General features: G+C 42.5%; 1 protein-coding gene across 3 annotated transcripts in view; it reads left to right on the top strand.

Annotated features, from left to right (window-relative positions):
- ERBB4 (erb-b2 receptor tyrosine kinase 4) overlaps positions 1-23,266 on the top strand; it is a 643,185-nt gene that overhangs the window by 584,984 nt on the left and 34,935 nt on the right. For all 3 annotated transcript variants that reach the window (XM_055812936.1, XM_055812934.1, XM_055812935.1), the window contains exons 21-22: positions 18,783-18,938; positions 21,738-21,813. In XM_055812936.1, the coding sequence (XP_055668911.1) occupies positions 18,783-18,938; positions 21,738-21,813 (232 nt within the window). The remainder of the gene's footprint in view (positions 1-18,782; positions 18,939-21,737; positions 21,814-23,266) is intronic.

The raw sequence follows: 23,266 nt of genomic DNA on the forward strand, positions 1-23,266 counted from the left end.
AACTTTCTTTGTCCTTTCTGCATGTCATCTTGTGGCATCCTTTAGTCTCATACGGGCATCCAGTTGGCATTCAGGCCGTTCCCTTTCTCCATGGCTGCTTTTTGACCCCACAGGAGACATCTGAGCTTCCTGGCTGGGCTCCAGGGGGTGGCCTCTCCTGCTGCAGCCATCTGACCCACTCAGCAGACTGAGTCTGTTCTCACTCGCGTACTGAATGAACGCAATTTTTCACTCCCACTTGGTTCCATGTTGTTTCACACAACTCCTGGAATAATGTTATTCATTCTCCTTTGCCACTGTAAATTCTCTTGTAAGAAAGGTGCAAAACCAACTTCCTACTTAAAATAAACAGTACCTGATGTTTCAAAAAAAAAATTGGTGATTGCTAGATCAGCTGCTTATTGTGATTTACCCGTTGTTTGTTCAACACATACCAGGACTCTGCTGTTTGGGTTTTGAAAAGTAAACACGTTAGTGTTGGTCTGGGATTGTATTTTCATAGGAGGATAAAGGCTGCCTGGTACTGTGGGGCTTGGAGGCACAAATTATAAATTGTTAGTAGGAATATTGTGTTGTAAGTTATAATACATTTAAAAGATGAACAAAACTTTTAAATGTTTCAGGAAGAAATGTGAGAGTCAGATGTTTGGGAAACATCTTTTCTACCTAAGTCTTCTTGCACATCCACTCTCTTGCCAATGGATGTTTTAAACCACATTCCTCAGGATATTCTGAAGATTCTAGTTCCACTCAGACTGTTCTTTCTTTAAAATCTTTCAGATTTAAACCAAAATCAAGGAACGGATCAGTCTGCACACAGGGTTGAAGTATACCCTAATGTGTCAGGGGTCAAAGGGCAAATAATAACAGCACCCCCTAAGTATTTTATTTCAGAATTTAGTAAGTAATTAATTTGTTTAGAGGCTTTGGCTTCTATATTTCAGTGTTTGAGGTTGGCAGTATTATGTCTGCTGTGTTGGCTGTTATTCCCCTGCATGGCAAGACATGAAATTTATCCATATGATTATGTGTATTGGTGAACCTTCTGGGGTACTGAGGGACTTTGATGACAGTATGGCTTCTGGGGTATTACAGTATTGCTGCACTTACAGAAAAGATGGGAAAGGTATTCCTGGCAAAAATAATGGGCTTGCTGCCCAAGCTTGCTGACCTAGATGTTTCATGGAGGTGGTGATCCAGTTTGTGATACAAAGATGCTCCAGTACGGTCTTTCTCCTGAACAATAGCTCACGTTCCGCTGAAGCAGATGGTAGTTATCAGAGCTAGGTGAGGTTTGCCATCCATAAAATAAGGCACAAAGCTTATTTATGTAGTTTAGGCCTTTTCCCCCTCAGGACAGGGCTGGATGGTTATTTTAAATCTCTTTTAAAGAACAAAAGGAAGCTATTTTCCTTTAAAAGAATGGAATGTGCAAGGAAGGGCTTGAGTGTTCTTAAAACTTTTTGGACAGCCTGGTTTTCTATGGAAATTAGCTTCATTGCAATCTCTGTCTTCAGTTTCCCTTGCAATAACTTTTCAAAATGTTGGTTGAATTTATTCAGATTTGACAGGGGAGAAAAGGTCTCAAAGATATTATCTTTCTATGAGTTTCATAAAAATAGGCATCTAGATAGATGAGACCGTGATTAGCACTCCTGCTAAAGAAAAAAAAAAGGCACTGTAGGCTAAACCACATTATTAAACAACTGAGTGTCCATGCAGGAGACTGCTATAGAAAACCTGCCTTCAGACTGTCTCAGAGAGTCTTGCCTGCTCTTGTTTCCATTTCTTTTGCCACCCAGATTGCCCAGTATCCCGGTGGTAAGAGCAGCAAAGTAAAATGGACCCATGTCTTTTCCTGGATTTATTTGTAGTAGGATTGCCTCTTTGTTAGAGCAGGATACCAGTGCACCTGCAGCATCGGCATGACACAGCAGGACTTTTAGAGAGGGCACAGTGCTGGAAGGCTACCCGATTCCCCCAAAATTAGCTGATCTAAAGCCCTCTAAGTTTCAGAGGGAGCTTTCAGCTGGTTTTGGAAGAGGCTTCAAGGTCGTTGGAGAAGAGTAAATTCATCTGTGTTAAGCTTCATGAAGCCTTTCTGTGGTCTGGGGATGTCATCATTGCTGCAAGGTAAGTCTGCAGGTCATAGCCCCCCTGCAGACTGGAAGACGATGCAGAAATGCACAGGTCAGTGGGAACCTGTGACCTGCAAGCGGGACTGTGCAGTGCAATAGGATGCCATACAGGACTTACCAGCTTGGTCCAGATGTAGTGTCCTGGCTTGCTGCCATGGTATTTCCAGGCTGAGATGACCTGGGCTACCTCCATACCTACATGCAGTGTGAGGCTAAAACCGCAGCACTGTGTCCAGCCTTGGCCTTTACAACACGTAGCCAGCTTAGGCATTCCTAAGCTCCACGTCCCACCCTATACTTCCAGCCTCAGAGTTAGTGAGGGGAAACTGCTTGGTTGTGTGCTTCCCATTCCTGAACACCTATGGTGGGTGTACCACTCCACAGGGGACCACAGCTATCGTACGTTTGTGGCCAGGTAGTCTTCAGCCCCTTGTGGGCTAAGTTGGGTGAGGCTATGTCACCAAAGTTTCCATGTTTTTCCTGAAGGACTCTCTCTGACCCCATCACCATTGACTCTGTAGCTGCCCTGTAGTGTCATTTAGCAATGCATGGGAAAGGAGGTTCAGCATCCTGTGGGGTAGTTGTGTGCTGGTCTGCAGCTCCCCAGAGTAGGTGCACCGGGCCCTAGTTTTAGTCTCGATAAGTGTATGTAAATGGGGCTGCCTTTTTTTCCTCCAGTGGAACTTCATGGAATTTGTGATCAATGAGGCCCCCTGGAGCTCTTTAGAAAAGCAGTTTTATGAGCAGTAGAGCTGCTGAGAGCTGGTTGCCTATGATTTATGTCTCGTGATTAGGTTATCTGGAATTTAATATGTTCCTAGTGCTAGTTAAAGTATCCTCAATAATGTCTTTCTCTTACATGGAGTCTCTAGTGCCCAAGAAAGACTGCAATCACAGTAGCAGGAAAACTATTACAGTCTTTCTCCTCTCCTTGCCTGTCTGCTTTCAGGACACTCATAAGAATGCAAAACTTTTGAGACAAGTGTCTCAAAAACAAGCCAAATCAGGCTGAAAACAGTCAAAAGCATCAAAAATTATTAGAGAGGGACAGATAAAAAGATAGGTATGCGTGTGTCATGATTTCAGCAGCCTGATTTCTTAGGGAGTCACACTAGTAGTACATGAAGTGGGGGCAAAAACATCCAAAATACCTCAAACAAGTAAATATCAATTCAAATGAAAACAGAATAGTCACTTCTGAGCTTTTGTGATATAAAAGAATTGCAGCCTTTGCATCCTGTCCCAACCCACTGGCATGACTCTTAGCAAATGCAGTGTAGATTCTGAGAAGCTGTTAGTACCATTCATTTGTTATGTGTTTCACTAGAAACTTACAAATTAATTCTACTATCTCTAGAATCTGGGATTGGAGGTAAACATATGACCTGTGCTGTGTGTGCTGATAAGCTAAAAGTAATTTTTGCAGTGGTGGGATTTGGAGAAGTTGTGCAAGTTTTTTGGAGAGGCAGAGCCAGAGTTATATATGGGTGTGTTATGTTCCACTAATAATCTCAAGGGCATGAAGCCAGTTGATAGATGTCTGTATGTCATCCCAAGCATCTTCATCCGTCTTGGTGCCTCTAGAAAATAAGTTATTTCCATTACAGTCTATACCACCTGGCAACTGTGCAGCATTTATTGACCTGATTTTTTTATGCCTTCCTCAGTGACAGCTTGATTCTCCTTGCCACGGTTCTAATGAACCCTACTGTAAAGACCTTTTAAAAGGTATTTCTGTTTGGGGGCAATGTTGTGCTGTGTCTGTGTTTTAATCAATGTGTTTCAGTCAAGATACAGAATCATTTTAAGCCTGATGCCAGTTAGTTTTAATTAAAGAGGAGAAAAAAAACTATCATGATTGGGTCCTTAGGGAAATGGTGAGTGTCTACAGCTGAGCCTTTGAACTATCTAGACAGTTTAAAGGAGAGAGGGAGGTAACTGTGAATGAAGCAGTCAAGAGATGGAGGTATGGCTGAAAAATTCCAGCCAAGAGACATATGGAAGCTGTGCTCAGAGATCTGTCACGTGTTTGGATCTGATCCAAATAAGCCAAAATCAACAGGGTAATTTTCTGCTCACTGCAGTGATTTTACTGTTAGCGGATCCTTTCTTTTATGAATCTTCTAATTTCCATACTAAGAAGAAGAAGGTTCACGTCTCTTTATGGCAATTTGGCAAAACCAGTTGTGGCTATATAGCAAATAGGCAGTGCTAGAGCAGTAGTCTGAGCATGGAAATGCTGCTGCAGAACCTCAGGAGGAATGGGGACAGCTTCTTAGGCAGGATGTTAGTGGCCAGTCCGCAGGTGGTCTTGGTCACAGGTTAGCAGAAGAAGTTGGTTCCTGTTAAAAGGCCTTCAGCTACTCCGGGCAGTGCCCAATGCATATTCCCTAGCCAGGGCTGGCAGGTTATTATGGTAAATTATAGAAAAATTCTTGGCTGTAGTTTAGAGTGAGAGGCAAAAAGGCATTGTTTCATAGCTGGGGAGAAAGATCAAATGTGAGTCTACTCAAAGACTTGGGATTTTAGAGGGAGCCCAAGGGTGTTTGGTTTCCTCTGCTTCCCTGGTGTATTACTCTTTGCCAATATTTAAAAAACATTTCAACCTGCATTGCATGTTCCAGCTGGGTGCTGTGCAGTGGTAGCAGCGTTAGCCCAAGGCTTGAACCTGTCTTAGTTGTAATTAATGGAAAAACTCCCTTTAAGTTCAGTGAATCAGGAATTGAGTCTTAAGACACTTGAAATGTTACTATCAGTGGAAATACACCTGCCCTAATTCCTCTTTGTTCTACTCAGGTTACCTGTTTCAGCTCAGCAGCTCTCAAAATTTCCAATGTATTCACCCACCCACATGCTCCAATCTTGAGATGTCAAAGTCATGAGTCTTTTTCTTTCTTTCCAAATAAATCATGGCATCCATGGCTCCAGAGACAGCTTGACAAAAATGTAGCTGTAACTGAGGTATTTTCTGTAGCTGGGAAGTGTACAGAGATCAATTAAAACAGCCAGTTCTCACTCACTGAGAAGTTTCACAGATTCGGGAACTGAAACCTCTGGTGCTGGGATTCACCTTAACGGCTTTTCAAAATTTGAGCCAAACCACACTCAGATATTTCTGGGATCTAGACAAAAAGAAGAATCACCTTTGTTTTGAGGACATAATGAAGGCTTCTTTTTAGGTATTTACAACTTTAGAAGTAGTTTCTCCTCTATGTAGGACTGTGGTCCCTTGGTAAAACTGTAGTCATTTTGCATGACGAGCAAACTGGTGTATAGCGTAAAGTATTACTGCAGTCAGCGCACCATAATTATATGAGTTCGTATACTTAAAGGGTAGAATTATACTTTATTTTGTGTGAGTAACCTGTAACAAAGTAATGTGAGGGATTGTCTAAACTCACCTTGGATGCATTATCAGCACATCTCTGTGGTGTCGGTGTTCCTGTCTTGATAGGGCTGAGCTGAGGTACAGTGGAGCAGGGGAGGGGACAGTTCGTGCACCCCAGTGCAGTGGGCATTGCTCAGCTGTCCCTTCCTTTGCTATTTTTTCCATATGCTCAAGGAGCATATGGACCTTTCATATATTCTTGGATAAATTATCTGTGTTATAAACATCCTCCTTAGCATCATGAAGTGAAAAGGAAGAAGTGACAGGCTGTATTTAATGATTAACCCCCCCACACACACACTAAAGGCTATTCAGTCTGGATGCACGTAACTAGCGGGGCATGGTGGCAGTTTGACTCACACTCTGTGGGCTCTCACTGTCAACGCAGCAATGCTCTGAACCATTAATAATAATGTGACGCTTTATCTGGGGGGAAATATGTGTCTCTTGAAACCACATTTCTGTTTTCCACCCACCCCGCTCTAGCATTCATCTGGATTTATTGAATAAGGTTAATGGATTATTTAGCAGGTTTCTCCAGCCATTATCAGCTAGCACACTCTGTTTATGTGGCTGGCCTCTCCTGTTCTGTCAGCTGTCATGAGCTCCTCAATTAGAAAAGAAAAAAAATAAGAATGAAATAGGTAACTATGGTTACCTGTGATGTGGGTTTTTAAGAAGTGCTCAGAAACCTAGTGGCAACAGAGTTTGGAAGTTCAAAGCTTTAATTTATTCAAGAACTCTTTTGAATCAGAGTATCAAAAGCATTTAGAATAAATTCAGAATATTTTCTTTCGTAGAACAATATTGCCGTCCTAAGCAGAAGCCATCACAGACCGATTGCTTGCTCTTCTCATGAGAGAAGAAAACAGTAGCAGGAGTGGGTAAATATGCCCTTGTTCCAGTTTTCTCCTGCAGAGCCTGGTGGCCCTTACAGTGGAATAGCTTGTGAAAGCGGTGGTTTCTAGGAGAGGCAGTGCTTCCATTGTTCTGTTGTACTCCTATTTAGACTGAAATGATGATTTTAAAAGTGGTCATACAGAGCCCTGAAGCTGTGTGTGCTTCAGGGGCATTTTTCAAGTAAAGGCACCTACCTCAGAAATTCAGCCCCGATCATGCTGTCTGTTGAGGGGAAAAAAATATATCATCCACATTTAATTGAATGAGAACACAGGATAATGCTAAAAGCTTTTCATTGGACCAAAAGTGCTCGATGAGATATGTGTCTTGAGGTCAAAAACTTTGCCTCTCAAGTATTTCAGGGCAATCAGTCAAATTATGTACATATTTGCCTTTTGCAAAGCAGGGAGCTGCTGTGTGCTCTTCTGGTAGGATTTTCATCTAAGCACACAAGATAGCAGCCACCACAGTGTTCCCCATATGCTCATCGGCACTGCCCAAGAGAAGGAGAGAGTAAGTTCAGCTGTCCAAAAACATTGTCTCATCTGAACCAGCCAAGTACACAGAGTACAGGAAAGGCCTGTTTTGTCACATTTTATTACCATAACATGCAACATAAGGAAACACTGGAAAACCTTGCATCCAGTGCGTGACATGTGCACTTCCAGTGGAAAATTATTATCTGCTATTGAGTCAGTACTCATTTTCCAAGAAAGCTGTCTGGAAAAGGTGGGTTTGTAACTAAGGGAAGGTAGGTGGTGTATTGGACTGGGGATTCCTGAGACCTAGCAGCAGTCCCTGCCTCTGCCCCGCCATCAATGATCTTGGGCAAGTCATTTAATCTTTCTCCTTCCAAAAACCAGCTTTGTTTCTTAAATGTTGTATTTATTTATTATATTACTATGTTTATTAACGTAGAATGGGTTTTATTTTATTAGAATCTCCTGGAGGTAGGGGAAAACTCTGTGCTGTTCTTTGCTCAGCAGGGGCCTTGACCTGAGCGGGCAGCTCTAGGTGTATTGTAAGCTGCTCTAGATTTTGTGCATTGTGTGCTAACACTACTGGGCTGTGGCAGAGTAGTAGGGATGGGGGTCCTGACTGACAGAAACCAGCAACAAAAATGGCTTTCTGCAGCCCCTGCCCAGCTGTTTCTAAACCCAGGCAATCTTTCACAGTAAGTTAGCATTCATCAGGTTGCAAGGTGGAACTTTCAGGTTGTTGGAGAAGTTGTCAGATAACTGAATTTGTCAGTTATTGCTGAACCTCGAGAGTGACCTCCACAAAGTGCATTTACCCTCTTTCCGATGCTTGCTGGATCCAATCTTCATGCTGGTGATTTTGCATTGTCATAAGATGATTTTCTAGAAAGCCAGCGCAGTAACTCTGAAGCATCTAAATGCTTACCCCAAGTCCTCCTGTTTAACTGGCTTGAAACAAATAGCATACAATTTATTAAGGGTGCATAAAGTTGAGAATATTGCAGTTCAGTCAGATGCAGGGCATAGCCATGAAAGGTCACAGTTCTTATAGTATTGTTTGAAGTGCTGGAGAATTTCTAATGTGTTTGTGCTGTGGCTGCGTTTGTTCTGAACCGGAGGGGAGACTGTGCTTGTATCTGTTAATCTGGAGGTTCCTTATTAATAGGCTGCACACTTCATTGATTTTTAATTAATTTCTGAAGAGACACAGAGGATAAGTGCTGCAGCCCACAGACATCTCTGTACTTATTGCAGTCCACATCTCTATTGATCGCCTGCCTAAGGAGCAGAAGTAATCCATTTTAAATACACTTTCTTGGAGAGAGTGAATGCACTACACAATATACTCTCCCAATTGTAATTGTGTTGGCAAGAGGTCAGTGGCTGGGGTGGGGGAGAGGTAGCCCGTTGTTTAGTATGCTGCCGGCCTTCTCAGCGCAGGCTTCTCTGCAGGCTTCGTTTCAAGAAAGCCAAATTATCTCCCTCTTGGGCAGTTTGTAACTACAGAGTATTAAGAAGGCACTGGTCACAGCTCCACTGTTAAAGTTGCACTGGGAGCTCCTTTATAGGACACATTTAGCCTGCCTGCCTCTTCAGAGGAGGAAGCTGGAGCTAGTCTAACTGTTGCAATTAATCTAAAGAGAAGAATAGCATTCAAAAAGCTCTTTCAAATCGTTAATGCGCTACCTTTCTCTTTGGCTGCCACTTTGAAAAGCATCAAACACTTTCTAGGAGCGTGTGATCCACTGGGAGCTGAAACCTGAAGTCTCTCAGTACTCCCCAACTCAGAGGATAGGTGTGTTCTTCCTGCTGGCATGTGTAGCACAGATTACTAGGATTCGCTTTTGAAACAGTAATTCAGTCTTCGTGGTAAGGACTGTGTTCCTGCCAACCTCTTAGCTGTAGTTACTTTGCAATGAGTGTTTATTGCTCAGCAATGAGAGTTTTGCAGTAATAAGTTTGTTATTTAGGCAATTAGCTCTTATTTAAAGGCTTCTTTTTCTGTAAAAGGTGTTGACAACACGTAGCAGCAGTTGCAGCCAAAGCAGTGCTAAGTAACTTCTATGCTTCCTGGACAAAGGTGAGCTGTGTTAGCGTTAGTGCACACAGCAAGCCTTAAATTCTGCCTGCCAGGCCCTGTGATACATCTGGGGAAGGGCATCCTTGCAGTGGAACTGAAATCTGTGTCTGAACAGTCAGTCTTTTTCTTGCACAGGGACAGTCAGTAGATTTTTGCCTTGCTTTTTTCTCTTCCTACTTGGGGCAATGCACCCAAAGGACAGTCTTGAAAACACCTGACTGGTTTGTGTGCTCACCTTCAGAAGCCCTTGTGAGAAGCAGATACTGCAGAGCTAGCAGGGAGGCATCAGATGCTAAGTACTTTATCAAAGTGTTGGGGGTGACCCTTTACCCACGAGTCCCTGACTTATTAAAGTTTTTCCTATTACAGCTCTTGGTCCGGTAATTGGAGGGTCAGAAACTCTCTTGGTGCATCTCTGCTGCAACATATATTTGTACATTGCATCCGTGTTGGCCTAGTGAGGGTATGGGAGGAGCTGTAAAGTTGTATCCAGGTTACTGTGTCCTTACTGGTGATGTTTACTGTAAGTGCAGCTGCAAGCTACAGTTTCTCTTGCCTCTTTGGGCTGCAGTAAACTGAGCTGTGATTTTCTTCAGGGTTTATAGGAGAACATCCCTGTTCTTTTAAGTACTTTGGGAATAGGGAGAAGGTACTGCCTGTGTCCACACAGCCCAAGAGGCTGTGACACCTGGCCCAAGTGAAGTGGTGACACAGCCAACATAAGCCAGTTTGCCCACTGAAGGCACTAAAGCTGGCATAGGAGAGCACCTTGCACCCAGCTGTCCTAAGGGAGCACTGTGGCAATAGTCTTGAGTTAATTGCAAAATAGAGATTAGATACGACTCCACAGCTCCCTCCCTCGGGAATGTCATGCGTGCATAGGAATGGAAGTGGGTTTTCTCCTGTCCTCAGCAGCCCATGTAGCAGCTGCACAGATGTGAGTGTAGGTAGGACCAGAACTTGGAGGCACATGCAGTATGGGAAGTTAGAAATACCTGTTTTGCATCTCATTGCTTATGCTACTTAATATATTTATGTAACATCTTTATCAGAAGAACATGAAGTGATTCACAGACTCTTTATGTTCAGCACCACCTAATCTAGATATCTGCGTAGTTTGAGGGAACCAGGGAGACAACTAGTACTTTCTGCAGTTCAGGCAAAGGATGTGTTTGATGATGACAGTAGAACAAGCTCCCCTTCTGGTGATGCCCGTGGAACTTCAACACCCACCCAGGATAGCTAGCTTCATTTTAAGGACCACACAACTTCAGAATCATGAACTAGTCAGTTCAGTGGTGACCCATTTATCTGTGCGTTGAAGGGGTGAGAAGAGTCTCCTGAGATTTTAGTTTAGGGTTGAAATGGTCTGGGCCCATCAAAATGTCTGCTCAGTCCAGTCAAGAAAGTCTTGTCCTCTCATTTCTTTCTACTTTATCCCTTTATGAATCACCTGTCATTGTGCAGTAGCCTGCATTTTTCCTGTGATTGTCATCTAAACTTTAGCATCAGAGCCTCTTTCCCTTCCCTTTTGCTTTCTGACTTTGTTTCGACCTGTTATGCTTTAGCGTCTTTTTATTTTGTGTCTTGGGCCATAGCTCAGCAATGCAGTAAATCAGGCTTTAAGAGTCCTACAACTGAAACAAATACATTCCAACAGCCACATGATGCAGAGCAAAGATCTGGTGTAGACTTACTTTTCTAGACTTGTTCTTTTGATGGGTAACTGGCGTGTTTATACTGCCACAGGTAGTGTGTGTCCTCCAGTGGGTGGCATGAAGCCAGCTCATCTCCATTTTGTGCTTCAGCCAAGTTAGCCAGTGTTTGATCACACTCCCATGTATGAGCAGACAGGATTTGTACTCCTGGGTGCCCCACGGGGAGAGATGTAAGACTAGCCTGTCTGGAGTTCTAGTGGGCTTGCTTGGCAAGGTTTTGCTGGCGGAGGGTGGTTACAGGGTTGTGAGAAGATGCCAGAAGTTTCTCCCACGTCCAGTGGAGCCAAAGCCAGCCAGCTCCAAGACAGGCCTCGCTGCTGGACAAGGCCAAGCCCATCAGCAACGGTGGTAGCATCACTGTGATAGCATATTAAGAAGGGGAAAAGAAAAAAACCCACACACCTGCGCCAGCAGAAGAGAGGAGTGAGACTATGTGAGAGCAATAACTCTGCAGCCCCCAGGTCAGTGCAGGAGGGTCAGGAGGTGCCCCAGGTGCCGGAGCAGAGATTCTCCTGCAGCCCCTGGTGAAGCCCACGGTGAGGCTGGCTGTGCCCCTGCAGCCCAGGGAGGTCCACGGTGGAGCAGATCCCCACCTGCAGCCTAGGGAGGAGCCCACACAGGAGCAGGGGGATGCCTGAAGGAGGCTGTGACCCAAGGGAAGCCCAGGCTGGAGCAGGTTTGCTGGCAGGACCTGTGGACCCATGGAGAGAAGAGCCCATGCTGAAACGAGCTTGCTGGCAGGACTTGTGACCCCGTGTGGGACCCAGGCTGGAGCAGGCTGTTCCTGAGGGACTGCGCCCCGCGGAAGGGACCCACGCTGGAGCAGTTAATGAAGAGCTGCAGCCCGTGGTAAAGACTCACATTGGAGAAGTTCACCGCATGCTGGAGCAGGGGAAGAGCGTGAGGAGGAAGGAGTGGCAGAAACAATGTGTGATGAATTGACCATAACCCCATTCCCCTGTGCTGCTCCCGGGGTGGAGGGAGAGAAGTCAGGAGCAAAGTTCAGCCCAGGAAGAAGGGAGGGGTGCGGGAAAGGATTGCAGGTCCAGCAAAGTTTGAGTTGTCTGGTCCTGGTCAGATGGGCGGGTCCAAAATGGCTGTAGGAAAATCCAGCTGGTTATATCAGCTTTATATCCTAAGGCTTTGTCTAAAAACAGCCACCTTGAGATGAAAGCATTTTTACCCCAAGATATGGCTTGTTACACATGAATAGCACCTTGCTTAAGAATTATGTAAACTGTAGGGGGGAGCAGGGTGGGGGAGAGAGCGCACAAGCATGAGCTTAGTCAAGGTAACAGAGGATGGGAAGAAATGTGTTACTATAACATAAGCTTTCAATGTCTACCTTTTTCACTTTACCAAAGAGAGAGGCATTAACTTACCCCATAAAAATGGTAATTGAACTCCTAAATATTTGCAGTTGTACCACAGCCCAGGATGCAGGAACGGGCCTCCCTTGCCAGGCTTACCAGGTTTGGCAGAGCTGCGGACATTTTTAGAAGTCCTTGGCAGCTAAAGGGGTAGAGGTGTGCATAGCATACGGTGCGAGTCCCCAGCTCAGTCTGGCAGCTCTGGACTGAAATAGCAACCTTCGCTTTCCCTTGGCTGTGAGGATGACCTCCAGTCCCAGCTCCCAAGCAGACCTACATAACAAATCACACCCCTGCAGCTGAGTCAGTGTATTTCAGAGCAGTGTCAGTTTTTCCCTCCCACAGCTATCTCTGGAGTAACAGCTACTTAGATGATTCTGGTTGCTCCTGACAACAAAGGGCACCTCGTTTTCCTTGAAAGCATATTTAGCCCCAGGTAAAATTACACTTTTTCCATGGGGTAAGTGGGGGAAAAGATGGTCATTTGAGGCTTTCTGTAGTGATTCCTGTTATTAAGCTAGCCTCAGGTTATTAGGATGAAAAGAGGGCAGTCTCCAAGGCTGGAGATTAATGCCCATGAGATGTGAGCTGGACTTGGAATTTTCTTCCTTCACATACCTGTTTGATGAATCTACCATGTGTGCTGGCTTTGGTGGGTGGAAGATATTATCGAAGAAAGGCAGGCTGCGCTTAATTTCTGGATGGGATAAGATCAACATTCCCTCTATTTAGGGAGGTAATAATATTTATTATAGAAAACAGCAAAAAGTCACACTGAAAAAAAGTGTTTATAGTGCCTCTGCTGTCTGCTGGTATTGCTGAAGTTCTTGGGGCAGGTGAAAGTCTTTATACTTATGCTTTTAATTTGAATTGTCTTGCAAAATTATGCATTGCATTGTGCAAAGGCATACATATATACTTCACTTAGTGATTCGGCACACTTCAGTTCATCTCTGGTAATTATCCCAAAGGGACTTTGCATTTAATGACTTACATACCTGCTTAAATTTTGTCCTGAGTAATGAATACCCTTTTTTTCTGGAAGTGAGGTACAGGCACCTAATGGAAAGAGGTTTCAGTCAAGGCTCGTGCAATTCAGAGTTGGTCGTTCCCTGAACAGCAGCTGCCACCTTTGAAATGAATCCTCAGCAGGAAGGTGGGTCTCTGAAGTCCAGGAAAGCAAAGGGAATCAAATAACAGTGTCTGAAACAGTCTGTGCTTGCAGCTCTTACACTCTTGGCTCTACAAATGGAGACTGTGCTCAAAAACTGCCCTCAGGAACTGGGAGACAAATGACAGCAGCAGAAAGTAACACTGGCAGTAAAGTAAGAAAACAGGAAGTTATGACCATGTCTTAAAGGCTGGAGATCTCAGGAGAGAAACCCATAACTTTCCAGAAAAGCTTCATTTTGCTTTTTTTTTAAAAAAACAAAAACATAAACAAAAAAACAACACACCCTTTATTTCCACAAATTTTATTTCCACCACCAGGCCACTTTTGATGATGCTTCTCTGTATATATCTGCAGCATGGGTAATCCTAAAATTTTATGAACCTAATTTGATACTTTCTACTGCATTTCAGCACTTGGAAGATCAGAAAGCTGTCTCATCTCATTGTCTTCTCTCCTCCCGTGGATTTTTTGACACAAAGTTTCCTGTCCCACTTCAGTTTGTTGCCGACACGTGTAATCTCATTTCCAGGCCTGTCATTTTTCTTGTGAAAAGAGCATGAGCTTACCTGACCATACCAAATCTGCCTATCTGTAGTCCCAGAGATTCCACAAACACTCCATAATAAAACTGGGAGAGACTTTCTTCTTCTATAGCTCTTAATGGCTAACTTTTAGCATATTCATCAGGATAGTTTTTGTTGTCTGTTATTTCTAGCCAGCTCTGAGAGTAAACAGATGGGTACAGAGCAGGATTCACCTCACCTAGTAAAACTGCTGATGTTTTTCCCCCTAGTTGTTACATAGAAAACTACCAAAGCTCAAAAGTGACAAACAGGGAATTCTTACTGGGTTTAAGCTCTTAGTAGCCATTTATATCTTTCGTGCCCGCCTCCCTTATATTACAAGCCTATTCTCCCCCTCAGCATCAGCATTGCTATTGGTGCTGTTTTAAGCCTTGTGTGAAACATATAAACACATGGGCAGGGCAGGTCTGTAATTGGGTAGGCAAGGATAAAAGTCCTTTAACACTATTTGAAGTCCTGGCAAGGGCATTTGTGTCAGCTTCTGAAATGAGAATTTACATTTTCACAGTTACATAATGGCACAGGCAGAAGGGATCCAGGCTACAGGTGGTTTTACTGCTTTGTATGCCTAAGCAAAGATCCATGTAGCACAGGTTTGTCTTTGTACGTGACTCTGGTACTGGGTGAGAGTAAGGGACAGTTGTGAAAGATAAAAGGGTATTTCTTGCTCATCCTGAAGTTCCGAAGGGACTTTCTCAGCTCTGTGTTACAGCTGTTTGCAGTGGCTGTTTGACTTCTTAATAGCTTTAGGTGCTGATTCAGAGAGTGATTTTATGTTCAGGGATCCTAGCAGTAATTGCATTTCTAGTGACATTCTCTGTGAGGAAACCTCTGTCGTGACTGTGATGAGGATGTATCAGTGATGGCTGATTCTTGTGCTTGTGTGACTTGAATTTGGGCTTAGAGATAATGGGACAACTGATCCTTAATGGCTTAATGCTGAACTTTTTCCTCTCAGTGGCTTCAGCATAAAAGACCCCCTCCTACTGTAGATGTTCTAATACATAGACTAAAGTGTGGGGTTTCTTTAGAACTAGATGTTTTATACTTTGATAATTATATGGGATCTGTGTAACTCTAATTTGGACATGTCCTGAAAGTTGATTCATTTCCCCAGCCTCACAGATTGCACCGCACACGGCACAGCATAGTGTCTTTTGGACCAGGCTTTAAAGTGCCATTTTTACAAATTGATCTCTTTCTGTTGTCACAGTCTAGGGTTACTTGTAGTTTTGTCTTGTAACTCTCATAAAATGCCCTCTTAGTATTTGATCATGGGCTTGGTGGATGATGATGGCAGCAGCTGTGTAATGCAGAGAGTATGTTTTTTTATCGTACTTCTCTGTCACGTAAAAAGATTAGAGATGCATATAGAGCACTTTTCCTGGCAGGTTAAAAAAATGCATTCAAATGATGATTCTTGGCATAGCATCTGTTTAGACAATATTGTTGCAGTGAATACTGTAGGATTCCCATTTTTAGATTGTTTTCATTCTGCTTGTATAATCCCATTTATTAAAACATATATACTTTTTCTCTTACACTTCTGCCATCCACCTTTAAAAGTTGTTAATAGGATATCAGGAAAATCAAACATGTTTACAGTGGGTATTCCTAAGAGGATGTACATTTCTGCAGGTCCATGACTTGCAGAGGATTTTGTAGCCGTCAACCCTACATGGGTTGTTTTTAGCACCACAGGTAACACAGGTGTGAAAAAGCCCTGAGAAGCTTGACAGAGCTGAAGTAAACTGTAAGTACAATGATACACAGACAGCTATTTCTACCTTCTTTCTGCACAGAAAAGAAATCCAAGTGTGGCATTGGTTAGGAGCAATATTCAGGTTGGTGATTACACGTCTTTCTAGTTCATAAGAGAATATGAGGTTAGGCTGAATAAAACATGATCTTACTAAGATGCTATTAAGTAATAGCATGAGATTGAAATACATGGAAACAAATGAGTAGAATAAACAGTGAAACATCCTGAAGTGTTAGCCTACATGCTTAAAAAATGCTTGGAAATCAAATATGTAGAGAAAGTAAAGTAAGACTAAGGAGGCATGGTTAAGGGTTTGATGGTTTAACTATTCCAATGAAGGATGCTTCTGGGTGCCTTACCATCCATTCCTGCCATCATTAGCTAAAGACAGGAGACTAAAGCCTTTGTACAGGTCATCTGTTCTGATTTTAACAAGACAGAAATTCTGTTCCTTCATTTCTGCCAAAAGAAATCTGCGATATCTTCATATCATTTCAGTGCTGACAGGTGCAAATTAATCTATTAAAAATGACAGGTTTATTTGGGCATAATGTATTCTGATACCAACCGAATTCTCTCGTCAAACTCTCTAGGTTCTTGTGTCCTCATCAGATTCTGCCCACAAAGATATTTTTGCAGATTTGGACCTTTCTTTTCTCCCCTCTTATTCTGAGGTTTATAAAAATTTTGACCAAATAAGGATATTGGAAGTTATCTCAAATGTATGATGTTTTAGAAGTTTTTTTGGTCATTTCTAAAAATTTGTAATATTTCCTAAACTAAGTAGAATGGAAACATAAGAAGCACCTTGAGTCTTTTTTGTTTGGGAAGGAGCTCTTTTTCAGTGAGATATGCAAGAGTGGAAAGAGGTGCTTGACGCTGTGGAATGTAAAGGAAGAGATGGTGAGCGGCAGGAGAGAAGTATTTGGGGGAAGCACAAGGGCTCCTGTCTGCACATGACTGCAATCCTGGCTTCAAGGGTAACACTTTCAGGAACTGCAAAGAATCAGTGTAATGTTTGATGTCTGAGGAATGACTGTGGTATATTTAAGGGCACCTTGAAGCCACCTTTAAGATTAGATTCACTCTCTCTTAAGAGCAGCAAAACTGGGCATGATTGTGGGTCAGAGGCTGCTCCACAAAGCTTGCAAAGCCTGCGTGCAGTGCTCAGCCCAACACAGCACGGGCATGGTGCTCTCTCAGTGGCTTTCTGAGGCAAGTCCAGACAGGTTGTTTGACACCTACCTGCAGACATCTCAGCAGACTGGCTGCAAGACCCCCAGGTGAAGGGATGGAAGTGAGACTGGGAGGTTGCTATAGCCCACCTACTTCCCAGAGTACTTGTCATGAGCAATCTTGTCACTGCCCTGAAGCCCTTCCTGGTTACTGTTCGGTGTTAGAGATGTGACACAGGATTTATATGGCTTCCCAATCTGAATTTTACAGGGCCACTTCTGTGGTTGCTTTTCCTCTATTGCACAGTGTTATTGCTATTTACTCTCTTGTCTTTTCCTGCTTGGATTCCTTCTGGTTGGCAATTCTTGTGCTAAGTCACAGTGCCTCTGGTTTCATGGTGTGTTTGTTGTGTGACTCATGATTGTTAGACCTATGAGAGTTATTTGTCCTTTTTCTACAGGTTTTAATTTGATGTCGGAAAACATCATGCTTTCAAAGACTTATACAGTTCTGATGTTCAAGAGCCAAAAGTATTGATTTGCAATTGGTAGGAGGGGGTGTGCTTCAACTAGCAGTGCTTTTAAGAAATAATTCCATTTACTTTATAACAAAGTTTGTGTCCCCTTTCAAACTACCTTCACGCTGACTGCAGCAAAGCCTACCACGTTAAATACGAAAGAGTATTTATGCCAAGTGTTCTCCCACATATTTTCAAACCTTTTAGCAGTGTTTTCTCTGAAATTTTTCATCTAAAAGCCACAGCAGTTCAGAGCTCCACATGATGCTTTTTGTTAAGACAACCACTTTCTGCCAGGAAAGGGCTATATTCTGGCCCAGTGGGTGATGCCTTACCCATATGCAGTGTCCTTCTGTTATGTATGGGGATACAAACATGTCAGTTTCTTATGCTCTGAAAGGGAATAAAATCTGGCCCATGACATGGAGTAATCTGGTTATTTTAATCACTACCTGTGACTCTCTGAATTATCATCTGTATTATGGGATAATATGATCTATTTGGTATTCAGCAATGACTTTTTAAAAATTACCATATATATTATATGGAGCTAATACATTAAGAGATACCTTAAGGGTAATTATCAAGTGTGTAATTTCATCTGTAGGTTCTTATAATGATGGTTAATGTCATAAATACCTTTTAATGAAATTATAGGCTTGTAACCCTGCCTGACTATCCTTTGTGTGTCATATAATTAATAAGATCAAGCTTTGGTGTTCATCTGAGTGTCACAAACCATCAAGTAAACTTCCATACTGATGGTAGATGGTTAGTCTCTCATCAGAGTAAGAATAAGGTTAAGGCTAGGCAGCTTAGGCTTGTTAACAGAAGTACTTCTAACAGAATATCTATGCTTATAACAAAAATGGCCATTGTTCTAGTTTGTTATAATAACAGTACATGCAAAAGTTTTAAGAAAGTGAAAAGGCAAATGGGTTGCAGCACTTGGAGTAAAGCATAGTTTGCCTTCTAAGCCACTGAGGGTAGTGAAAATATGTGTCCAACTTAAAAGCATTTGGAGATGGATAAGAAGCTTCATCCTGAATTGAAGACACTTGTCTGGAATGCAGAAGAGCTGGGATTGTTTCCCAGTCTGGCCTAATTTCTGTGGGGCTCTGGCTAGGTTGTTTGGGTTTGTTATGGTCTTCAGATTTCCTGTCTTAAAAATCAGGGCTGTAATAGTTCTGTCCTCACATTTCCAGATTTTAAACTTGCCGGAGCAAAGGAGATAGCCATGTGGGTTTTTGTTGGTTTTTTTTTCCTTTGGCAATTACTAAAGAATCTTATAGAATCATTCATATTGGAAGGAGCCTATGGTTGTCTAATCCCACCTCCTGCTCAGAGCAAGGGCAGTGTTGAACTTTTGCCCTCTGGGCCATGTTCTTACTGTGAATACCAATAAGGGAACCAGAAAGTTTACATGTCACCAATGAAGAGTTCTAAAAGATCATATAAAACTCATTAAGATGATTTTGCTGTTCTTTATCCTTCAGGGAATGATGTACCTGGAAGAGAGGAGACTTGTCCACCGAGACTTGGCAGCCCGTAATGTCTTGGTGAAATCACCAAACCATGTGAAGATCACTGACTTTGGCTTGGCCAGGCTTTTGGAAGGGGATGAAAAGGAGTATAATGCTGATGGAGGGAAGGTGAGTACTGAATGTGTCTGGAAGTAAATGTGACAAACCTCCTGAAGTTACTCTTCAGGGCAGTGTATCCCTACAGGACTATTACCTATGCAAGAAATTCTGTCAGTGACTTAGCAAAGCCCTGTCTTCTAGAAGAACTGTGTTGTGACAGCACACATAAAAGCCACTGTTTTTCACTCAGCGAGCTTCTTCAGCTGCTGAAATACAATTATCTGAACAGTTTTCACATTCAGAACTAGGCTTTGTTCATATGCTCCATTTTGTGTCTTCTTTTGAAGACTTCTGAAGTCAGTGTTTCATCAGTGATGGATGTTCTAGGGCATTCCTGCCAAACCCCTTTTTCTGGTCAGTGTGGACCTCAGTAACTTGCAGTCCCATTTTCCCAGACAAGTAATTTTCCAGAAAACAGCAAGGCAGGCCACAGGACATGTTTGCATTTGTAGCATATGGGAATTTACATACGCCCAGTGAAGAGCCACCTCTTCTATCCCATTGGAAGAGCCTGTGTATAGTATTTCTTGCATCCAAGTGTCCAATACCATGCTGAACACAAGGTCACTAAAAAGCTACTTTGAGGATAATTTTGAAACCAGATGTTTTCCTGTATTACTTTTCAGTATTACCACGTAACATCTATATAGTGCCTCACCTCATTTTTAATGCCTTCAGATTAATGCATTCTAAAATTCAGAAGGATGTAAGTAAAGGCTGTAAGTACATACTGCTGCTGGCTGCTCCCTAAACATCTTGAAATTCCACATTTCAACCTGTCACAAAATCCCGAGGGATTCTGCCGTTCCTGTCATTCTTTTTGCTGAACGTTGTTTGCTTTCTGTCTACTTGCTATCTGTGTTTTTCTGTGCTCACTTATGCCCTTGTCTGGGACAAACAGCTGTTGCCAGTGTGTGCTTTTCTCCTGGATGGGCTGCTGCTTTATTTGTGTGGCTGCTGCCCTTGGCAGCTGTTGCATGGATTACACTGGCATTTCAGTCAATGAGGTGAAGAGCTTGAAAGGAGTCACCAGTGCTTTCCCATTTCCCCAGTAAAAAGACCTCCTGGCAGGGAAGGTGGAGTTTTGGCAGTTTTCCCTGATTCCTTCAGTTCTCTAATCCCCTCTTCAGTAGCCCCTCTGCCTCTTCCCTCCATCAGCGAGTGAATGACAGAAAATGAGCTGGTCCTTGCAAAACAGCTGTTCCCTGGCAGCTGTTAGATGGTGTCTTGGACTTCTGAGGCCAATCACACTGCTGGGAGTTCTGGAGCAGGATTTACACGTCAGATGTATCACTTCCCAGTTCCAGAGAAGTGTCTTGTGAAATCCAGAAGACATTTGCAGCTTAAAGTTGTATTGTGAGCATGCTAAGACATATTCAGACTGGATAAAAGGAAAATCTTTGTCACCATAAGGATAGTCAAGCAGTTGATCAGGTTCCCCATGGGGGTGGTGCAGTTTCTATCCTTGGAAGTTTTCAAGTCCAGACTGGATAAAGTCCTGAGTAACTTGGTCTGACCTCATAGCTGAACCTGCTCTGAGCCTGATGTTGGGCTAGGGGCCTCCTGAGTTGATTTCAACCTATTGATTTCAACTGGAGTTATCCTGGGATGAACGATGCAGCTTTGCTCCTTCAGCAGTTGTTCACGTTTGGAATGACCTAGTCATATTTAGTGGGAATTAAAGCAATACACTTCTGCAGAGTTTAGTGGAGGAGGATGAACTGTCTTTGCAATTGCTAAGCCAGCCTTTATTAAAAAGTGCTATTTTTGCCATAACAGTATAGGTTATGTTCATTATTCAACTTCATTGAAGGTATTTTCATGAGGGTTTCAATGGAGACACATCCTCTGCTTTTACACCCACCATCTGTTCAGATTCTGTGTGCAGTTACCTGTCTCTCTGGCTCATTCTGGTACATCTTCCATAGTTTCAAATTGGAGGCGACCCATACAAGTCCGTGCCAGGTGAAAATCTGTTAAGTGTCTGTTCATTATAAATTAATGGACTGCAAGACTGTGCCTCACAGGCTCAGCTCAGGAATCGGAAGTACCATGAATCTCATTTTAACATGAACTCAAGAGGGTGGACCCTTATGCCAAACCTAGGTTTGTGTTTGTCTACATATCCTTCTGTCAGAAGCGAGCTCTCCCCTCTCCTGTGAAGGGACATTCACAGCCAGAGGCTAACTTGGGACTTCTGACTTGCTTTCAGGAGCAACTTTACTCACTGCAGTAATGATATAGAGAACTGACAAGGCTGAGTTCCTAATGAGTATTGGGAGCTAGAAGTTAAGCACTGTAAATTCTTCCCATTGCCTGTTTACCCTGGTGATGATTATGTGGACTGTGAAGTATTATGGACACTGCATTATTAACTAGCCTCATTAGAAAGCAATTGAGGTAGCAGTGTCTGTTTTTGCAAACTGTTGAGGCAAAAGAGCTTCTATATTTCACCTTCTCTGCTGCATTTCAGATTTAGGAGAATTAGAATAATTTTTGTGTTGGTTCCATCTTCACACAGGTATGATGGATAACTGAGTTGTTTCACTACATCTGAATCAGTAAAGCTTGGGTGGTATGAGTTCTGCAGATAGCTGGTTCGTGTTTCTCACCTCCGTATGTTTTATGAGGCAAAGCCCCATTCTAGAGAGCAGGAACGATGATTTCCTCTGCTGGGTAGCGTTGCTTCTTTTTAAGCTTGCGGTTGAAAAAGGAAACAGGGAGGAAGCTGGTGTCTGCATACAGGATCTATCTATATTGATTATAATATTATATTTCTAAGGTTACATTTCTCTTGTCTTTCCCTAGATGCCAATTAAGTGGATGGCTCTGGAGTGCATACACTACAGGAAATTTACCCATCAGAGTGATGTTTGGAGCTATGGTAAATCTTTTTGTGATTAGTTTAAAAATTTGTCTCTTGTAAAGCATTAAACCAAGTTGTGTTACTATGTTAAAGATACTGTCTTTCCCTAGAGGAGTGAATTCCAGTGATTTTTGTTCTTCCTTCTCCCCCTGCCCCCCCCCCCCCCTTTTTTTTTTTGTGTAGCTCTGGACAGCAGCAATTGTTACTTGTCTCCTGTGTGTTACTTTCCTGCTCACTAAAATACTATTTATTTTTTGTGTAGCTCTGGACAGCAGCAATTGTTACTTGTCTCCTGTGTGTTACTTTCCTGCTCACTAAAATATTATCACGATATCCTTACTGGGATGACTATCATAAGGTGTGGTTTGGTAGCAGTTTGGCTGATTAGTACAGCAGAAGAAGGCTTCTTTCGGCTCAGCCACAGGTTCATAAAAATACAGCTGCAGGTCATAATTTTCAGTAGTCCTTTGAAAATCTTAACTCTAAAAGCCATGAATGTCACAAAACATTTTCAGGCTTATAGGACTTCCTGTACCTACAGTCAGATAAAAAGGAATTTGTCGTAATATAGAGCAAATACAGCAAGAGAAAGAAAAGAGAAAAGCTCTCCAAGCTAACTGAAACAAGCATCCATTTTATTTCACAGATAACTTGGGAATTGCTTAGATGGGTCAGTTCATGTGGACTTCACACACACCAAAAAAGTCACATTTGAGAAGTGTGAAGTTAATTACTGTTGTTAATCCTGTTACCCAGATGAGCTGTTATGCCACATGCTGCCTGCTTATCTAGTATAGCTATTACAAATAAAATCATGTGTACCTTTGTAAGTGGAATTTTCCAGCAGTATCTAGGGCTATGGACTCCTATTTGCGTTTCCTTTGCCATATCATTTTGAAACAAAAAGGTGCACAATTCTATTCATTACTCACTTTTACCTGTGGGTAGCAGCAAAAGACACTGTTTGCTGTGACTGGTTAGCTGTCCTCTTCTCTTCAGCTGAGGAAAACATGAGAGTTAAATCAATCATGTAAAACTACTTTTCTTCTCAAATTCTGTATGCCCTGTGCCACTTTGAAAAAAATATACCTCCACTTATGAAATTCCTTTTAAAGACAGGAAGCCCAGAATATCTATGATCAGGAAGGGCAAGACCAGAAACAATTGAGAAGTTACAGTTATTGAGTATCAACAGAGGTGAATGAGGGTGAAATAAATACATTTTATACATAAGGTAATTTTGCCCATCACTTTTCACATTAGTATGACAGCTGGCAAAACATGGTTACTGATCTGGAGAGGTGTTTAAAATGACCTTTGCAATAAAAATAAAAGTTAAAGAAACTGGTGTGAGAACAGCATTTTCAGTATTTAAGACTTTTCGGGGACAAATTCTGTTACATATGATATATGATCTTTATTTCCAGCTCCGATGCCAAAACAAATCCTATGGCTATTTAAAAAGAGGATC

The sequence above is a fragment of the Falco peregrinus genome, chromosome 8 (assembly GCF_023634155.1).
Source record: "Falco peregrinus isolate bFalPer1 chromosome 8, bFalPer1.pri, whole genome shotgun sequence".
In the NCBI taxonomy this organism is placed as follows: domain Eukaryota; kingdom Metazoa; phylum Chordata; class Aves; order Falconiformes; family Falconidae; genus Falco; species Falco peregrinus.